General features: G+C 31.3%; 3 protein-coding genes across 10 annotated transcripts; 1 reads left to right on the top strand and 2 right to left on the bottom strand.

Moving 5' to 3' along the window:
- Positions 1–299: 299 nt before the first annotated feature.
- LOC107935082 (putative uncharacterized protein DDB_G0290521) lies at positions 300–3,879 on the bottom strand. Of its 2 annotated transcripts, XM_016867647.2 has the most exons (6): positions 3,226–3,834; positions 2,631–2,700; positions 2,338–2,447; positions 1,875–2,246; positions 1,013–1,679; positions 300–893 (listed from the first exon to the last, which is right to left on the bottom strand). In XM_016867647.2, the coding sequence occupies exons 1-6, from the start codon at positions 3,250–3,252 to the stop codon at positions 814–816; spliced, it is 1,326 nt and encodes a 441-aa protein (XP_016723136.1). In that variant the 5' UTR covers positions 3,253–3,834; the 3' UTR covers positions 300–813. The 2 variants fall into 2 exon arrangements, with proteins under 2 accessions (XP_016723136.1, XP_016723129.2); XM_016867640.2 differs by lacking the exon at positions 2,631–2,700 and having other exon boundaries at positions 3,226–3,879.
- A 3,572-nt stretch (positions 3,880–7,451) lies between these two features.
- LOC107935074 (transmembrane emp24 domain-containing protein p24delta3) lies at positions 7,452–9,765 on the bottom strand. Its single transcript, XM_016867626.2, has 4 exons — positions 9,322–9,765; positions 8,430–8,642; positions 7,856–7,932; positions 7,452–7,755 (listed from the first exon to the last, which is right to left on the bottom strand). The coding sequence occupies exons 1-4, from the start codon at positions 9,547–9,549 to the stop codon at positions 7,611–7,613; spliced, it is 663 nt and encodes a 220-aa protein (XP_016723115.2). The 5' UTR covers positions 9,550–9,765; the 3' UTR covers positions 7,452–7,610.
- A 6,593-nt stretch (positions 9,766–16,358) lies between these two features.
- On the top strand, positions 16,359–20,495 carry LOC107935044 (uncharacterized protein At1g10890). Of its 7 annotated transcripts, none has more exons than XM_016867593.2 (7): positions 16,389–16,507; positions 16,663–16,709; positions 16,805–16,893; positions 16,987–17,190; positions 18,135–18,353; positions 19,477–19,696; positions 19,938–20,495. In XM_016867593.2, the coding sequence occupies exons 4-7, from the start codon at positions 17,048–17,050 to the stop codon at positions 20,202–20,204; spliced, it is 849 nt and encodes a 282-aa protein (XP_016723082.1). In that variant the 5' UTR covers positions 16,389–16,507; positions 16,663–16,709; positions 16,805–16,893; positions 16,987–17,047; the 3' UTR covers positions 20,205–20,495. The 7 variants fall into 7 exon arrangements, with proteins under 7 accessions (XP_016723090.1, XP_016723082.1, XP_016723073.1 ...); XM_041111678.1 differs by having other exon boundaries at positions 16,391–16,507; positions 16,987–18,015; XM_016867584.2 differs by lacking the exon at positions 16,805–16,893.
- Positions 20,496–20,516: the final 21 nt, after the last annotated feature.

A 20,516-nucleotide genomic window follows, 5' to 3' on the forward strand; every position in this document is an offset into this window, starting at 1 on the left:
GCACAACAACCATCATTTATTACTGTATATAATATATATGTATATATATATAACATAATTTTCTTCTTTGTAATTGCTTTGGATGATATGATATCCCAATCCTTTGGTGCACCAAACACACCTAAAATGAACATGACACATCAGCTAAAACCCAAGATGCCAACACTTGAACAACATGATAGCTTGTACAATACAAACCTTAAACCCATGTCCTGTTTCCCCTTTAAAAGTTATTTTTTTTTTTGCATCTACAAAATACATTTGAACCATCAAACATGAAAATCATATGTATAAATGACTTTGTAAATCTATACTGTTTTTTTATTTATTTATCATTCCTTGAGTATATTATAAAACAATAGTTTTTACAGTTCACAACATGACATAATAACTTTTGTTCCAAAAATAGAACCATCATTTTTCTTTACACTTTGAATTAAATACAAAGAGATGGCTCCTTGCTCAAACCTGGCATGTTTTTTTTTATGACTGCTTCTTTTTAAGTAGTCACACACACCATCTCTTTAGGGTTATTTAACCCTTTGGGAAGAAAAAACATTTTATGTTTTTATGTCGTAAGATGTCCGGCCTGTGAAATTTCCGGCTTGGCCCCCTGGTGAAGTTGATCTTCCATCTCATTCGCGCAATGTACGTTGCTTGCCTGAAGGAGATGGAAAATGTTTGGAACTTTTTTTTGCAGGGGCTTCTACCGTGTTTTTGCCTTATCAAAGTCCGGAAATAAGTATCACCTATTGTTGTCTTTTAGATGTCTCAGGATGTTGGATGGCGTGACATGAAACGAATTCGATTCAATCATAAATGGAGATGAAAGGTCAAGAATCCTAAGAATGCCAATAACCAGAGTTGCTTGGGGAGAACACCTGTTGCTATAGCTGCAAATGCTCACAACAATTACATAAAAACAATTAGCTATAAATTTAAATAACATGATGAAAATTCGAAACAAATGCTTACTGAGAATTGTAAAAATTCACTTAGCATATGTTCTTACATGATGGAGATTGCGCAGGTGGTGTAGAAACTGGACCTTTAGTACCGTTCATACCCTGGTCTGGACGAGAGCCGTAAGACACTGAAGGTAAAGGTGGTAGATTTGGGGACAACTTTGATTGAGGACTCATTACAGGTTGGTGGTTAGAAGTTTGGCTAGGGTGAGGTCTTGGTAAATAACGAGGAGGAGGGGGGTACGTTGCTGCACTAGATGGTGCAGGAGAAACCAAAGGAGGAAAAGTAGGGTAGGAACCAGTCTCCGGACCTGGTGAACGCAAAGGACTATGACTGGAAGGAGCAGGAGATTTGCAGTCGGGACAAGGCGGAAGATGATGTTTATCGGGTGATGGTGCTGGAGAGTGAGCCGGTGAAGATAAAGGACTGGGGGCTATCAACAGCCCTGGAGATGGAGCTGGTGAAGGAGTGGGAGGAGGAGTAGGATGAAGTGTACCATTCAGATAAGACGATAAGCTAATGCTTTTAACTCTACCAAAAACCGAATTATTAAGACCAAGATTCTTCGCAGGAGAGCTTGTGATGGTTTGAGCCAACTGCTTTAATCTCTGAGGCAAAAGTCTACTGAAACCATTTGACATAATAGAAGCTTGAACTATGACCGGAGAGGACATCGTGGAGCCATTTATGTTTGTTAATTGCACAAACAAATTCTGCAATTAACAAATAAAAACTATTAGAAACAAGTAATATCGAAAAAATGGGACTCAAATAGATTCTCTTCTCTTCCCTGAAACCCTGATTCCGGTTCCACCATATCTTAAGGCTACCATAGATCAACCTGGAAACGAACCAATAGTGAAAGTGAATAAGTGAACATTGCTCGAAAGTTGGAATCGATGTCATACCTCATAAGACCTCAAATGCAATCCATATTGTAGCTGATCCATTAACTCCATGAATTTGTCATCTATTTCGGATATCGAATTATACAAAGTAAAATTGAATAGAATCTGGGTCTTTTGCAAGATTGAAGCGGATTGTAAGGGGGTTATAGTGATCCCAGCGGGAAACTTTAAAATCTCAAACTTAGAAGGCTGTCCAAAAATGGAGGTTGTCAAAGTCAGATTGGAGTGTCGGAGGAACAGCTCAACTAAAGACGCTCTCAGCACGCTTAGGGATACTTGGTTTATCAGTCTATTTACGGGATCAGGAAGAACACCAAACACTACATACGTCGAGTTAGGCACACTGGACTGGTGCATGGATAAGATAGCCACCTGTTGAAAATGAGTAGCTTTTAGATCGACTTCTCACATAATACGACAGTAAATTATATGTAAAACAATGGCAGAAGTTTGTCCTAAAAACCTTAGTATCCGGAACACCTATTTCTTCATATATATCATACTCCAACTTTTGAATGTTCTGAACAAGCTCAGACACTGGTTTCTTGAGCGTAAAGTATGCATGAACGGGAGCTGCAAAAAGATTAAATGGTGATATAAGCAACAAACAAGGAAAACTTATAGAAATACAACCAATGGAAAAGGTCTTATTTTGATATGCATATAGACCAAAGCCGAAAAGATCGAGTTTAATAGCACATTTTGAGAAAGTAAACATATCAAGACCATAGGTTTGATAGTGAATCGAATACTTACAAAGTGGTACATGATGTTGCAAAATATCACCATTTTTCTTTGTGATCAACAACTTGCTTATCAATTTAAGCTATGGAAAAACAATAAAAAAAACATAGCCCTTGTCTCATAAATTTGGCATTGAAATTTCAAACAAACCATTAATGGTTTGCTCCCTATTGCTAAAATGAGAAAATGATCTAAATATAGCAAAATATTTACTTCTAATGATACAATTTTAATTGGAACCATAAATTTAAACACTAAATAAAATTGCAATAAAATAGAAATATATAGTTCCTATTTGGGAATAAAAGATGAATTTGCCTTAATAGAAGAAAGTGAAATAAATGCATGTCCATACTTAAAAGAAATCATTAGAAATCTATGGAGAACACCAAAATTCCAGATTTCAAAGTACAGATCTTGAAATACCCATTGGCTTTCAACACTTGAGGATCCAAATTAAAAAACAAAAATGCAGTGAAAATAAAAAAATACCTATTTGGTGGAAACAACAACAACCAAAAAAAACCCTATCAAACAAAGAAATTGGTACCAAACTTTACAAAAAAATAAAAATAAAATTGAACTTCAATAAGGTAAAATGGCTTACCACTGAGCTTAATAGCTTGTTTAGCATCAAACCCAGATTTTATAGAACGAAAAGGGAAGATCCAAAAGATCCCAGGCAATAACACTGATAAACTGAGGAACAAAATGAAAACACATCTGAAATTGAACTCATTCGCAAAGCTTGAAAAAACCATCCAAAATCTCCCATAAAAGAAGAACCCTTGATGATACCCTTCATTGTTCCTTGAGTCAATACTTTGTTGTTCCCTTTGTTGTAGATTCTGGTCTTCATTTTTCCCCATTGAAAGAGCATCTGGAACCAAAACAAAAAAAAAAAACAAAAGAATGGGTCCTTTTCTTTTATCTTTCACTCTTTAGAAAACTCACTTTTAACACCATTACCACCAAGAACAGCACCCTTATTAACAATGGGTGTGTGGATTGTGACACAAGTGTTAATGGTAGGCATATGCCATCCCTCTCTCTCTCTCTCTCAATTAACTACTGAAATTTGACAACACCCTTTCTCTTTCTTTCTCTAAACACTCACTTTTTGCTCTCTTATTTAATTATATAAAGATATACCTAGGTGTTATTTGAAATTGATTTTTGAACAGTTTCAAGCAAATGGGATTAATGGGATGTTTAGATTTAATCGAGTTGTTTTTTTATTAGTGAATTTGACAGTGTTTTGCACTCTTTTTCAAGTCAATTTTAAATGACTTTATGGGCTACCGAACGTTGAGGAGAAGCAAAGGGTAAAGGGAAAGAAAAGGCAAAGTGAGTGACTTAGGCCATTTTGAGATAATGTAAATTATTGGAAATTTTATCTTTTTCTAAAGAGTTTACAAATACAATTAGAAAAGAAGGGTAAAAATACGAGTATTTTACCTTTATTATTTTTAAAAAATAAATAAATTAATCTTTATATGTTAAATCAAAGAGTAAATTGCTATTCTATTAAAATTTTCATCTATTTTTACTATTAAAAAACTAGCTCATGTACATTAGCATGAGATACACGTGGTACATTGTATGTTACTGTTTGATTATTTTGTTAACCACATTAGTTTTTAAGAGATCAAATAGATAAAATTTTTAATAAAAAAAGATCGATTTACTCTTCGATTTGACGTAAAGTGATTAATTTATTTTTTCTAGTAGAAAGAAAAGGTTTATTTTTAAGAAAACTATTCGAAATCAATTGAACCGACGATTTGATCGATTTAACTTTTCATAATTTCTCTCCAACCCATAAATAAGAGGATAATATGCTTCAGCGCACTCGAACCCATGTCTTTCTGTATTGACAATAATATCCATGCCAATCGAATTAATATTTAACCAGTATTTTTTAATAATATTTATCTATTAGAGGTTAGTTTTTAATAATAAATGTGATATTTATCTAATTTGATGAAGTTTTACTATAATCATATATAAATATTTTTGTCATTTACTATTAAATTAGTGTCATGAAACAAAACTCAATAAATTTTTTAATAATAATAGAAATTAATAACAAACTATATTAAATGCAATATTTAAATTTTATTGTTTACTGAATTTAATTAAGTGATGAAATTTATGAGGAATCTATTAAAAGCTAAAGATAAGGTTCTTTTTTTTTTCTTTTAAATATTTTATTTTGGTATACTTTTTTTATATAAAGTTATTTTGATATACTTATAGTTTATCTCATCTCATCCAAAATTCCTTAAATTATTAATATAAAATTAAAATTAAAAAATTTAGAGAAATAAATTTTTTTGGAGAGAGTATCTGAAAGTGCGTCTAACTAAAAATATTTTCTGAACAGTGGGTAGGAAAGCATGCTCAATTGAACTTTCCTGCTAATATATCAGGAAAAGTGCGTCCAACTAGACGTGATTTCTTTATAATTATTAGAATTCACTTTTAATTGGGTGTGCTTTCACACTCTTTATCCAAAAGTAACTTATTTCCTTAAATTTTAAAAAAATCAATCTATTTTACATATTAATATTTTTTCGATATATTTGACTAATTTAGCCTAAATAAAAAAATATTTTATACCAATAAAATTGTAACTTAAAAAATAAAAACTACTTTTTTTTATGTAATTTGGGATTCACACAAGGGGTTGGTAAGGGAAAGAAAAGTTTGACCAGTATGGACCATACACGTGGACCAATAATAAGTGAAAGATCTTTTATAACATCGAATTTTAATGCTGCATTGGTTTTATGTCTACTTTGATTGGACAAACATTTACCAACACATGTAGGTGTAAGCTTATTGGATAATTCCTCTCTTCATCTCATTTTTCATTTACTAATTGAATTTAAAATATTAAAAAATGATTACATTTAAAAAAAAAAAAAAGATCACAAGAGAAAAGGACATTACAATTTGGTCTGACTTTATTTTAGACAAGATAAAGAGCTGGTTTTGTTTGATAGACCTACATTTGACCCTTTGTTCCACAAGACACAATTTGCTTGTCCACTTAAGATATAAAATTTCATATATTTATATAAAAAAAATAAATAGTAAAATTTCAATCTCGTTTATAGAGTTAAAAAATTTTATAGTAGTAAAAAGGCAAAGGACAAACTACATAGTTGGTTAATCAATTTTTAGAGTGTTTTCATTTTAGTTACTTAACCGTTAAATCTCTAACGATAGTTAACTGTATATGTCATATCGTATTCTCACTTTCATTTTGGTTACCTAAAAAATTATTATTTTTAAAGTATTGATTGGGGTAAGAAAAATAATAATTAAAGTAAAAAAACGATAGAAACAAAAATAATATATCAAAAAAATTATTAAATTGTATTTGTTTATCACATTGCAGAAAATTCTTTTTTTTTTCAATATTGAAAATTTAAATTTCAAAACATAAAAAACAATTAAATCAATTGTTGGAATTTTTTTTATCTCTTGATAATATTAATCGATTTATTATTGTAATATTGAAATTAATTAGATTAATCTCCTTCTAAATTTTAAAAGCTTATTTTATGTTTCCTTAATATTTTTAATAAAATCAACTCGATGACTCATATTTAATAATTATATGTAAAACTTAAATTTCTTTTAATTATATAATCTCAAATCTTTCGTACTAAGTTAAAAGTAAAGAAAAATCATTGCAGTTAATTAAATTAATTGATTGTTCTTCATTTGAGTAAAGGAGTAATGAAAAACTTCTGGATTTTGTTTGGCATGAAATATAAAATTAATTAATTGTAAGGATTTTTCTTTGCTATTAGCATAGTTTGAAAGACTCGAAATCATATAATCAAAAGAAATTTGAGTTTTATGTATTATTAAAGATAATTTATTTGAGTAGATTTTAATTTGGAAACATAAAATTAAATTTTAAGATTTAAAAGGAGACTAAATTAATTTAATTAATTTCAATATCATAGTAATAAATCGGTTGACACTATCAAAAGATAAAAGAAATTTTCAATAACTTATTTAAAATTTAAAATTTTAATATTGAAAAAGAAAATTAAAACTCTCCACAAGAGGTAAATAAATACAATTTGGCAATTTTTAAAGTATTATTTTAGTTACTATCATTTTTTTACTTTAATTTTTAATATTTTTTATACCCATCAATATTATTAAAAAAGATATTTTTTAGACGACCAAATTGAAAATGTGAATATGATGTGACAAACTGCTGTTAGAAATTTAATAAACATCTTAAAGGTTGAGTAACAAAACTGCAAAAATTTCATTTTATAAAAGTTGGGTGATCAACTAAATAACCCTTTAATTTAAGCCGTGTTTTGATTTTTTTTTTTATAAAATTGCTTTCATTGTCAATATAATTTTATAAAAGTTTTAAAATAAAAAAAAATAAAAGCAACATTTAATTCTTAAATTTGTCATCTTTTGCTTAATCCTTGAATTTTTTCTGGTCAACATTAATTTTTAACTTAGACAATTTTCTTCATTTTGATCCATGTAACGTGAGACTCGCTAATTTTTTTTTATGTGATAATATGATATTACCTGAAAAGATCATCATCATCGCATAAACCAAAACTAGAGAAAAACTATCAAGTTTAATGACTAATATGGATAGTCCATCAAATTTGAGCAATTCAATTTTTATTTCGAATCGAAACGAGCTCAAACTTGCAACAACTCAAACTCGAATTAAAACCCTAGTTGCAAGCCAACCATTAAAGGTATTTCTAGTAAAATTATAAACTAACCATTAAAGGCATTTTTAGTAGTACTTATAAACTCGGATCAAGCATTAACTTAAGTGTCAAGAAACTAAAACAATTCTCTTAGTATGGTAAATGTTAACAATACCCTCTGAATGGGGTATCAAAACTTTCCTCTGTAAAACATACATGAAAAAGAAAAAGAAAACAAGTTTCCGAATTTTCTTGTCTACCAATCAGCGAGTTTAGGACTTTATATAAGCTTCTTCTTTTGGAAGTAACACTTCAAGTACCAAATTTGTGAACCTGACACCACGATGCAAATACCCAAAGACATGATACTGAACCACGCGACTCTAGCGTTTGTGTTTTCACTCGTTGTCCTCATTTCTGCTTCTCTGTGGACCGATAAGGATGGGATAAACGGAGGATGTTAGCTTACCTTAAAGAAAAGCCTAAAGTTTGAACAAGCCCTAAAAAGAAATTATTAATGATTACCTGTCCCTCAGATAGAGTAAATTCTCGTGAATGGCCTCCACCGCTCCTTCAAGTTTCCTCAGCTCTATCTCAACACCCTATACGTAAATAAGCACAATGAAACACACAAAAGAGGAAGCGTATAAATAAGCACAATGAAACACACAAAAGAGGAAGCGTATAGAAACCAATTCGTTTACCTTTTTCACAAACCACATTATGTTAAGTGGAAACCATAAAAACTTATCAAATGAATTCCAAGATCATTCAAAAAGTTTGGCTAAAAAATATGAAGTTCCAAGCTTTCCACACCCATATGATCATTTACTCAGCCTACCTCACAAACTTTGCAAAGCAAAAGGATATTGATTCTTTTTGAGCAAAAGTCGATTGTTACACCTATGGGTTTATGAAAACTGGAAGTTCAGCAACAAAATAAATCACCTTTATACCAGCAGCAGCAATAAAAATCCTTAAGTAGGCCAATCTAAAAAATCATTTGACACCAACATTTACTCTGCACTAGGAATAAGAGTAGTAACATCCATGGTTCTCTCTAAATCCAAACATGATTGATGGAGGAAAAAGGAAATACCTCAATTTTTTCTTTTCTGGCCACTGACTCCCAGTCTTTAGCTGCAATACCAGTTTTCCATTCAATGTTGACACTAACTTCTCCGGCCCCACGAGTATGGCTGTCTGTCCAGAAACATGCTAAGTAATTGCCAGCCTCCTGAGTAGTGAATGCGAATTGACCATGTGTCACATTCTCCTTGTGATGAAGATTGTTCCCATAAGGGGATGTCACCTATAGAATACAAATCAAGTGTTAGAAGCTTGCGAAAAGTAAATTATGCTTCAATATACGTCACCATTGGGGCTTTAGAGTTTCCTTTTCAGAGACGCAAAATATATTAAAAAGATAAAACAACGAGACAACGGTAATCAAATGTCAGTTCAAAAACATGGTACAATATATCCTATGGGGTAAATCTGGGGATAAAGAGCAAATTTGAGAAAATTTAGGGATAATTTCAATGTTGGGTTCATTACATTTACAATTTCATCCTTAGATTCCCATTCTTCTAAAATCCTATGGTGATTCTACAAATATTAACTTAAGAGGGTTCAAGTCAACAGTTCAATCTAAATTCCATTGGATTCCATAAAGTCCTAATTCTTCAGTTTATACCTAAAAATATTACAGCTAAAACGGTCGATAGTTTCCCCTAAAATAAAATACTTTCTGAATCTACATCGAAAACAGGCTATTTCGAGGTCAACAATAACAAATCTAACCATTGTACCTTATTTCATTTAAATTTTCAAATAACATCCAAGTTCAAAATTTTTCATTAATTTTCTCCATTTATTCATCAAAATAAAGAAATAAATAAAGCAAGTCAAAACCCTAACAATCTTGTCCTAACAGATCGAAATTAAAAATTAGGAAAAAAAAAAGCAGAAGGGCAAAAGCGGAAACGAACCTTGGCCGAAATGGTAGGGACGTGACCGTGATCGTCGGAAACAACGACGTAGTCAGACAAAACGACGACGTTGCTCTGGATTTCCTCCGAAACACACTTAGTGCCAGTCGGAGGAACGTTCAACCATATGGCGTCACCGACCGGAGCATTACTCGAAGCTAACATCAATACCACTAATAGCACCGCCTGGAACATCACCGACCGCCGCAATTTAGCATTTCCCGGCATCGCTGTTTAAAATTTTGGCCGTGAGAAGACCGGAGAAAGGGTGTTTGACGAAGGAATAATTTGGATCTGTGTATCTGAGAGCACGAACTAAGAGACAACGAGGCTAAGCTTCAGGTTTTCTTTCCTTTAAAGGAAAATTAAAGAAAAAACTGACTATTTATGAGAGTTAATTAAATAGCTATGCAATTGTGGGCGGCTCAGCTCACAGGCCCGGTTCTTTCGGCTGGTTTAGTTGAGAACCAGATATAAGTTTTGGGCCAATGAAAAAGTATGCCCATCCTTAGGGTTATGAAAAGTATGAAGTCGGATATTTTTATTTTTTGAATTATCTGAATCTAAATCTATAAAAAATTTTGAATTAATTTATTATTAGTAAATTATTAGAATGTTGTTATCTAAATCCAAATTCGAATTAAATGCTATTATCTGCTATCGAAATAATTTAAGTTAACTCAATATATTTTCGTAAATTTAATTTATAAATATCATTCATACTGATCAGTCCTTACTTATATTCTAATATACAAAATAAAGGTGTATAATATTTTTATTCGTCAAGTTTCGATATTATATATTATACTAGGCCAAAATTTGAATCAGAACTATCCAAACTTAATCTATTAAATTTTAACCATTTTGGTTGTTTACATTCGATTAAGTTGCTAAGATATTAATTGTATAAAAATTACGTAAAATAAATAAATTTTTATATAAAGTAAGTAAATCACTTGTATATAAGAGAGAAGCATACCACGCCAAGGAATTAAAAGGATTATACCTCGCATTTTTTTTCAAAACAAAGTTGACATCCTGACGAGGAAGAGGTGTCGTCTCGACGACGCGACCATTGACGTCCCAACGACCCAATGAAAGGTGTCCCAATGAGGCAGCAACCATGTCACAACGAGGCAACATGTTATGCAATTTTCTCAGTTTTCTTCTTCCAGTGGAATTCTGATTATTTATCTTAGTTGAACTCTAGTTAGTGTAGGTTATTTTAATATTATTTGACCTACGAATTTAGCCTAAAATAGATTCTTTTTCACCCTAAAAATATAACCCATTATACATTTAGGTATTAGCTTTTACAAATTTTCAGAGTAAAATATTTGTATTCACTCTTTTCCATTTTTTTTATTTTACTTATTTGTTGATTAATCAGGTTTATCCCAAACAGATTATCCTACTCTGTTGTAATGGTTTTTGATGAGAAGTGTTGGAAAAAAAGTTTGAAAAATGTAGCGAAAAATAAATTTAGAGATAATAGTGTTTTAATTTTTTTTTCCAAAACAAGATCTTGACTGTGATATCTAAAATAATAAACACTCAATCAAAACTGTACCTGGCAAATGTGGGCTCGCTTCGAATCAAATTTTTTTAAAAAAAAATTACTAGTGGGGTAATTTTATAATTTCTCTAAACTTTTAAGTTAAATTGTAAATAAGAAAAATATCTCTATAAATTATCTGAAATAATCTTTTTAGAGAATTTTCTCTCTACAATTTTGTTGTATATAAAATAATGACCCAATGCTCTATTTATATAGAGAAAGTTTAGATAGTTTAATTATAATTAAACTTAATCACTTTAATATTAAATTAATGTAATATTTATAAATAAACATTTAATTTAATTTAATATTAAACTATTAAAATAGTATTATTTTTGGAATAGTTAATTTAAAATAAAATTCCCTTGTAGAGTTCTAGTAGGAGTGTAACTCTTACACTACTCAACCACCGAATGCCAACTACAGTTGACCATCGAGATGCTGTTGTTGCAGCTGCTGACACCGTCGTTTCTGTGATGCAGGTACAACACTCTTATGGCACTCCAAGTCAGTTCTTTTGCTACCAATTCAGTCCGAGTCAATGATGATGCGACCGATCAGATCTAACCACTGGTTAGATTGCTAGCCCGGCATGTGAAACTGGGCTTGATTTGATCAGTTTTTAGGTTTTGATCTTGGTTTTGGGCTCCCTGACCCAATGTACGATCTCATGTCCAATTTTTAAGTTCAATTACCCATTTAGTTAATTGTCTGACTTCAAAATTAATTTTCAAAAATATCATATTAATTTTAATTAATTTAAATTTACTTGATCAAAATTAATTTTTCCAAAAATCACTTAGATTTTCCAAATTAATTTTTCAAGAAAATTTTTTAATCAAATTCTCTAGTTGAACTATTCTCACGACCACCTAATTTAATTCCATATCGAAGAAATTGAATCAATTAAATTATTTCCAAAATTGTAGAATTTTCTTCTGATTCAAATGTAGTCTAATCGAACATATACAGTTAGGCTCTAGTAATTACAATTATATCCATAAGCATATTTCCGATAATTCACAATTACTTAATCGTGGAGTTAGTCCATCATAAGTACCATGATTGAAAACTCCTTATTGTATACTCTTTACGAAAACAATTTATCTAACTGTTTTGTCTAATGATCTCGTCATTTGTGTGTTACCATTATATGATATCCTTAATTCTTTTGAGTTAAATTCGTTCACTCAATATAATATTCTTTTATAATCTTATTTTATCTCATTGTCACTATTGTGTCTTCTTAATGATTAATATAATCACTGCCAACAAATAATTGTGATAAATTACACGTTTGAGAATGAGCAACCCATGACCATGTTCCATATAATGCCAATAAGAGGATGACATTAACTTTTTGATTGAGCTATGAATTCCACTGGTGCTACTAAAGCCATGCCATACACAAGTCATGTACCTAACATATCGGCTATGGGCTCGATCATTTAAAGTATAAGCCTTCACTTATATTAAAGCACATGAGTTGCATACGCATGGTCAATGATTATTTCAGGATTTAGGTAAATCACACCATGAATATCACAAGTGAATTAATTCACAAACAGATTTAGAATTAATTCATCTTGGATCCAGTCCAATATATCATTCTACCAATGAATACATCTATGTTTTTACCCATGGAGTCAACTACTTCGATAGCCAAGACCAGCCATCTCCCCAATTGAAATTGTAGACGACATAATAATCCTTCTCAGTATTTGAACCAAATGTTCACTTTAATTCTTTTACAGGATTACAGGCTTATTTAGATTATCTACAAAAGTAAGTTGTCTTCTTTGCAATGTAAACATCCTTACAATGCTACTTATCTTCAGTTTGAACTTAGACAATCAATGAGCTAATATTTGTTTGTCATAAATTCGCTGTGCATGCAAAAAATAAAGGACAGAAAAACAAAAGACATAATAGTGAAATTAACTTTACTTATTTATTCATCGTGAAAATAAATAGAAAACAGTTACATGTTTACTACAATATGGGCACATTTCCCAACAAGGAGGGTTCGGACTGTCACAGTGGTGTTACGGTGGAGTTCTCAATTTCGGGATGTAGAGTTGTTCATGCGATTCGGGGTGTTTTGCTTAGCAATGTCACTACTTCCTTGGTTGTCGGTTTTTTTTTTACTATTGGTTGCAATTTCATTTCTTTCATTTTGAGCTGTTATTATAGTTTGTTTTTTTTCATGTTTTTTAATAGTTTATGTTCAAGATTCGTAGTTATTCTTTTCCAATAATATCGTTTCTAAAACTTAAATCTATACTTCTTTTTAGGAATGCAATTATCATTTGATGATATGTTGTATGCTAGCTTTACTTTGCTTCATTTTAATGAAATTATCTTTTTCATTTGATGATATAATTTTCTTACCTCATGAATAATTTACATTGAAAAAAGTTTGATGCTTTGACAATATCAAATCATGGCTTTACTGTTCATTGATTCCAATCGTTCATCGAGATAATGAATGGCCTAAAGCCATCCACATCTCTCTACCACTTTATGGAAAAAAAAGAAATTAAAAAAACAATTTGGTTCTTTTTCTTTTAAATTTTTTAGCTAAATGGATTTATACAAAAGATTAATTAAATGAAGAAACAAAAATAAAGAACAAGTTTTTATTATAATTTTCTATTTTTTGCTTAGATAATAATTTTATATTTTTTTATAAATATTGGGTAGGAAATAGGAGGAACACAATTTGAATTTGTGCTAGACAGATGTTGAAATTATTTCATAGACCATTTTCACCACATCATCCAGAATCATTTTTAAATTATTTAATGACATTTCAGTAATTTTTACATATTATTGACATATAATTTTGATAATTTTTTACTATGAATTTTAAACCCTAAATCCTAAACTTTAAATCTTGAGCTTCAAATCTTAAACCATGAATATCGAACTCCAAATCTCAAATTTCAAACACAAACTCGAATCGTAAACTCATTTAGGGTTTAAGATTCGAGTTTGGATTTAGAATTCAAAATTCAGGATTTAAGATAAAAAAAAATTATCAGAATTATGTGACAATGACATGAAAAAAATTATTAAAAATGTCATTAAATAATTGAAAAATGAACCATAAATGATATGATGGAAAAGGTTCATAGAATAATTTCTCAATAGACGTATGATAAAACAAGTTAAGACAATAAATATATTCTTTTTACTATTCTTAACTTTAGAGTTTAACCTCTTTCGCTTTAATTTATAATAATCTATTTTTATATTATTTATTATGTTATAATAGCTTTAAATTAATAAAATCATTAATTATTGTAGTTAAAATGATGGTATAAATTTTCTTTAAATAACTTTAACACTAACAAAAACATGTAAATTTATTATTGGATTTTCTAAGTCATTTTGATTGTTAAGTCAAGTATAAATAAAACAAAAATCCACATCATTATTTCAATAGAAATAATTAAGGATGTGGTATACCTACACAAAAGAAGCCATGAGCTGACACACAAGGAACACAATCTTGCCAACCGAGGTCAGGAGCCTTCCACCCCGCAAGCCTAATGTAAGATGAGCACACGCAATGTGAGGCTAGCGCACCTTTGATAGGGATAGTGCGTCCATCATCTGTGCATCATATTTATTTATTGTCTTAACAAAACAATCTAACCTTTAGAGAAAGAGACATCAATAAGTGGTTTGAGCTCCAAAAAATATATGGCTCATAAAAGAGCAACACGTATGGCACGTTGATGTCACATGATCAAAGACACATCTCTCTTTTTCTATCATTTGTTATGACTAGAGTTATTTATAGGTAAGAGCAGGCTCTATTTCAAAAAAAATTCAGTTCAAACCCGTTTTTAAATTGACCGCTCAAAAAGTCTGTTTTACTATTAAAAATTTATTAAAATATTTAAAAAATATTTTTAATTAATATTTCATATATTTTTATTAAATCAAATTCGGATCGAGTTGATTGTCTAAATCTAATCCAAATCCGTCTTGATGAGTTACCCAACTCTTGAATAGGTCTACTCATAGCTCTCCCTCTATTGGCTGACTGAACTGTTCTCGACCGCTGTAACTCTGTTGTGTATCAACAGAATGCATCAATTTAGCATCAATTTATAACAAATTGAAATAGAGATACTAAATTCCAATTTCCAACATAGTAGAGGACTAAAACCATAATTAAACCTACTTTATATGATTCTCCACTCCGCAAGCTTTCTTTTATCACTAGAATTATTCGCTAGCTAGAGCCGTATAAAATTGATCCATCGATAATTGAAGACCCAACGAAGCTCTTTTCAAAGGCAATGGCAGCCATGGAAGAAAAAGAAGCTGAAAAAGCCATGCAAGAAGGCGAGGATTATCTTCACTCAGTTATGGAAACTGCAATGGATGAATTCAGGAAGTTCGAGGATGAAATGGAACGCATGTTAATGGCTGAAAATAGTCTGCAAAAGAAAGCTAAAAGAATGGGGAATTCGATGGAAAAAGCTGCAAATTTTGCCTCCAAAAAATCTGCCATGAGAGGACCTTCATTTAGAAGCAAGGCTCATCCTTGATGAAAATGGAAAATGAAAATTTTCCTTTTTTCGTATTACGTGTGTGATTGAAAGGGGCTGTTTATGGGTTTTTCTTTCATTGCATGTGATTGTTGCTTTGCATAGAGAACTTTGTAAAAACCATGTTCTCCCAGGAATAAAAAACCCAGTGAAAGCTTTTACACCTAAATTTAGCTCTTAATCTTTTTTTTTTGTCAAATTCGTGATTATTTCTTTTTTGTTTTAATTAAATTTAATTATTAATCTTTTTAAAGAAGTGAAATCGTTTTTCTAACGATAAATTGACTAAAATATTAATTTTTTAATATTATTTGTGTGACAACTTACGAGATAAATCTCATAAATTTCATATTGATATATCATTATTTATCTTATATGTCACAACAACAACTAATATAAAACATTAGTGTGTATGATCCCGTTGTCGAACAACTCTCAACATTTATACATCGTGTTAATTTAGTCTTGATTATAAAAAGTTTAACATTCAACGTCTACACATTATGTATTTTTTTTCAGTTTTACTTTTCTTTACGACTCTTTCATATACAAAGCTAAAAAACAATTCTATAAACTAAATTTAATTAGAAATATACTAAAAATAGAAACACTTGAATATCCAAGATAATGAATTTTATTTTTTCTCATTCTTTTAAAATTAACCATCGATCTCATAAATAAAAGTAAAACTAAAAAAAAGACTAAATTACAAAATGTGTAGAATGTTGAGAGTTAAATTTTTTTTAGTTTACCCAAAAATTAAATAAGAAAGGGTAAATATCCAATTATAAGTTTTTTTTTAATTTTCTATATTAAAAAATTTAAAACTTTTAAAAAAATTCAGTCAATATTTTTCAACGTCTATTTACCTCCTTTGCGTTCCTCCAATGAGCTATTTCCACGCCAACATTTGGACAGTGTCATAATAATATTTATAATTATAAATATTATGCTGTTTCCGATTATTATTATTAAACCCTAAAATAATATTGAAGGCAAATGCAGGAACTTTCCGTATCAGATCAGAAGTTAAGATATTTCATAAAATTCATCCAAATTAACGGTACTGAATTTGTTTTCGCTTATTTTGCCTCATCCAATTTTTAATTGGTGTACACGATTTTTGTTTAATTTCTCCAATTAGGGGTTTGGTTCTAATTTGCTATATATATGTTTTATTTTTTAATTAATTTAAATTTTTTAATTATTGAATGTCAGTTTCATGTGAAGGATGATTTCTGAAGAATTTCGATATTGGTTCGCAGGTTGGCCTGCTCTAGGGTTTATTCTATTATCTTAAATTTATCTGTTTTACTTTTCGTTTTGTTTGTTTAACTAGAAAATCCGGGAAATTTTTTAGAGAAACAAGAAGGGAATGCCGAAAAACGAAATCTTATCTATTAAGCTGATAATTTTATTTTTTCCGCTCAGCAATATTGGAATTTTCAGGTCAAATTGATCACAGATGAATCCAAGTTTATTCTTTTTAGTTTCTTTAAATGATTACCGTATTGACTTAGCGATAAATATTTCAATTTGCAGGAGAAACGTTTAAATATTGAAACAGATATTGCTTAAGGTTGAGGTTGTTAACTGATAGCAGATGCCTAGAGATATGTCAAGATTGCGATCTCGCTCACCCTCTTATAGGCGTAGACAATCGCCATCTCCTGTAAGGCATAGATACGGAAGGAGAAGCCGAAGGGATAGAAGCCTATCGCCATATTCATCTTATTCTCATAGCAGGTGATCCCGTTTATATTCATGCTGTTTATATTAATTTGTTAATGTACGAGATACCGTAAGGAATTTTGTAAGAAAGGTTGGAACACTGGAATTATTCTTGCGGATTGGAATTACAAATTCTTGAAGTTTATGTGTAAGCAGCCTGTACTTATTTGTATATCTTTTGGTGCTCTTTCGGATTTACTGAAAGACTATGTAGCTTGCTTTCTGTTTACAATTATGATCATATTTTTTAGAATCAGATCCTAGACAAGAATCTGGTAATGAGTGGCAATTAGATTTTTGAATGCGCTAAATTTGGAGGTGCTGCTGCGGTTGAGGATGTGGTGTTGGCTTTTTGTAGAACAGGGCTTTCAGTTTCATTTACATTGCAGTTAAACATGTTTTGTTATGCGCGTGGTGCTTTTCTGTACAGATGGCTTCACTGCCTGACTTCCTTGAGTACATTATTATATATTTATGTTTAATAATCACCCTTCTGATAAAGAAGTGTTGCTGAATTATTCCAATAAAGTTTGATGGTGTATTATTAAATATCTTCTATGAAATTATCAATGTCTTGGTGAGCATTTGATGTGTGAGGAACTTTCCTTTTGCTTGGGAAAATGGAAATATCAAATATGCTAAATTCAAATAGATTTGGAGCAAAGTATAGAGAATTCTATGACAGTGATAGGAAGCATGCTCTTCGTTAGAACATTAAAGACAAAGTTCTTCCCATCACTTGAGCTGGGTGCTGTGGGTTCCTTTCGTTGCTCGAATGTAACATTTTCTTCTTCATGTCATAAATGACGGAGCTCAATGCTTATCTTAACAATGTATGAGGTAACTTTATATGCTTTTATATTTATTCTGCTAGATGGTGAGCTTTATTCATTCTTAGTTTGTGTAGCTAGTATGCCCAAATTCTATTGCTGTTGCTAATAATTTGTGTTGCTGTACAGAAGAAAGAGTCGTTCCATTAGTCCACGGTGCAACAAAAGCCGTTCTCCCTCTGCAAGACGTCATAAAAGTCGTTCTCCAACTCCAAAGCGTTATAAGAGGCAAAGAAGTAGGAGTTCTTCATTGTCTCCTACTCATAAATCAGCTAGCCCAAATCTTGGGTCAATAGACTGCAAAAATGCTTGTGAGAAACTGAAAAAAGAAGAGGAAGAGAGGAAAAGGTATATCGTATGCTGTCATATTTATTCAGCCTATTTTATTTCTTTTCCACTGTTCTTGTAGATCTTCTTGAATTATATCCATTCTGGTTTTCTATTTTTGCTACATTTTCCAAATTTATTGATTTTATTGATATTTGGGTCCATCAACTATTTGGTGGAAGTTGATATATTATTGTATAGTTTTTGTGATAACAATATGATATGTGGTTTACTAGGATGATATAACCACAAATCATATGGGAGACATGATACTGTGATAGCAAGGCTTAATGTAGTTTGTTAGGTCTTGCCAAAATCTGAACTCTTTTCCAGGCCTTAATTTCAATCTTGGCAAAGAGCATTTAGTTGCATGTACACAAACCCCTTCTCCTTACCTTCCGAATTGTGATGCATTTTACCAAAAGCTTGGTTTATGGGCTACTTTGTACAACTCATGGAAGTTTGCTTCCACAGAATATACAAAGAAAAACCAAAGAGAGAGAATTGTTTATGTGCTTGCCATTCTAGAACACCGAGAGAAATGTTAGTGCTGTCCGAGCATCTTAATTCTGTTGGTTTTGTAATTTACAGTGAAAGTCATTCTGACTAAATGTTTTAAGTTGAATATTGTTTGCCATGCATAAAAACAGGATGATATCTGTAAAAAGATACAAGCTCTTCTTGTCAAAACTGTATTTTGATGCGAGATTTGAAGTATTACAATGATTAGTTATAAAATTGCGCAAGTTACTTGATATTCTTCTCCACAGGATTTACTGAAGGAAGATACCGCTATAATTCAACTTTGTTATATTTGATAATCTGATTGGATGCACCTTTATCTACTGTTCACCAGTTTTGTAACTCTTTTGTTTGGATCAGGTTCGATTAGAGGTATGCCTTAAAAGCATAGCATATTTTTAGTGCCTTGTCGTCGTGAAGGTTAGTTTGCCCATTTATTATAGTTACATAGTGCATCAAGAAAGATGGTGAGAGAAACAAAGAGAAAAAAGAAAACATGACATGTCAGCTGCTTTTTTTGTACTGTGGTTTGGTTTTGGAAAGATATCTGTAATGAAAGGTTGCAGCATATTCCCGAATGCATGCCGTCATTTTCCTGCTTGACATTTCTTTTGTTTTCCAGGCGTCAACAAGAAGCAGAGTTGAAACTCATAGAAGAAGAGACTGCTAAGAGAGTGGAAGAAGCAATTCTGGAAAAGGTTGAAGAGAGATTGAATTCCGAGGAAATCAAGCAGGAAATTCAGAAGCGATTAGAGGAGGGACGGAGAAGACTTAATGATGAAGTTGCAATTCAACTTGAAAAAGAAAAGGAAGCTGCCCTTCTTGAGGCTAGGCAAAAAGAGGTAATATCCAAGACACAAGGCGTTTGGTTCAATTTTTCTTGTGAATGCATATCTGATCACCGAATCCTCAATTGTCCCATACACAAGTATTTCTGTACAGGGGGAGAGAAAGAATACATTATTTCCTCATATAATATTCAATGTACGATGACAGTGTTTATTAATTTTATCTCACTAACTTCTAGCTGTGACTATTTTCATGCTATTTTATGATCAACCTCGACTGATTTTATTAAAACAGGAGCAAGCTCGAAAAGAGAAAGAGGAGTTGGAAAAGATGCTCGAAGAGAACCGGAAGAGGGTGGAAGAAGCTCAAAGAAGGGAAGCACTGGAACAGCAGCGAAGGGAGGAGGAACGGTATCGAGAACTAGAGGAGCTTCAAAGACAAAAGGAAGAGGCAATGAAAAGGAAGAAGCAACAGGAGGAGGAAGAACGTTTAAACCAGATGATATTACTGGGAAAGAACAAACTGCGACCGAAGTTGTCTTTCGCACTCGGTTCAAAATGATAGAATCCGAAAAGTTGTTACTCTACGTTGTAATAGTTGTGTTGTCTGTCCAGTTTTGAAGTTGAATTCTATTACGGCTTGCTCAGGGTTCAGACTCGAACGCTGGGGATAGATTCGCTAAGAGTGAAGCTCTTGACTGGTTAAGTTAGGGCTAGTTTAGTATTGGTGCCCAAAAAAAAGTTTTAGGTTGAAATATATTTTGATTGTTAGCATGTGGGCTGAAAAAAATACTTAGTAATGCTGTGAAAAAATGTTTATGAGAATAATAAAGTTATCATTATTCCAAAATCATTTTGAGTTTTTGATATGGGT

The sequence above is a fragment of the Gossypium hirsutum genome, chromosome A04 (genome assembly GCF_007990345.1).
Source record: "Gossypium hirsutum isolate 1008001.06 chromosome A04, Gossypium_hirsutum_v2.1, whole genome shotgun sequence".
Classification (NCBI taxonomy): Eukaryota; Viridiplantae; Streptophyta; class Magnoliopsida; order Malvales; family Malvaceae; genus Gossypium; species Gossypium hirsutum.

What these genes read in the sequence shown, in the direction of transcription:
- LOC107935082 (XM_016867640.2), bottom strand. Translation starts at nt 3,487, where the DNA reads ATGGGGAAAAATGAAGACCAGAATCTACAACAAAGGGAACAACAAAGT. An exon ending in TGCATTTGAGGTCTTATGAG is followed by an intron (nt 1,680 to 1,874) that starts GTATGACATCGA and finishes TGTTAATTGCAG; the next exon opens with AATTTGTTTGTGCAATTAAC. An exon ending in ACCTGCGCAATCTCCATCAT is followed by an intron (nt 894 to 1,012) that starts GTAAGAACATAT and finishes GAGCATTTGCAG; the next exon opens with CTATAGCAACAGGTGTTCTC.
- LOC107935074 (XM_016867626.2), bottom strand. Translation starts at nt 9,549, where the DNA reads ATGCCGGGAAATGCTAAATTGCGGCGGTCGGTGATGTTCCAGGCGGTG. An exon ending in CCAGAAAAGAAAAAATTGAG is followed by an intron (nt 7,933 to 8,429) that starts GTATTTCCTTTT and finishes ATTTACGTATAG; the next exon opens with GGTGTTGAGATAGAGCTGAG. An exon ending in TTACTCTATCTGAGGGACAG is followed by an intron (nt 7,756 to 7,855) that starts GTAATCATTAAT and finishes ATCGGTCCACAG; the next exon opens with AGAAGCAGAAATGAGGACAA.
- LOC107935044 (XM_016867601.2), top strand. Translation starts at nt 17,048, where the DNA reads ATGCCTAGAGATATGTCAAGATTGCGATCTCGCTCACCCTCTTATAGG. An exon ending in GAAGAGGAAGAGAGGAAAAG is followed by an intron (nt 18,354 to 19,476) that starts GTATATCGTATG and finishes TTTGTTTTCCAG; the next exon opens with GCGTCAACAAGAAGCAGAGT. An exon ending in TTGAGGCTAGGCAAAAAGAG is followed by an intron (nt 19,697 to 19,937) that starts GTAATATCCAAG and finishes TTATTAAAACAG; the next exon opens with GAGCAAGCTCGAAAAGAGAA.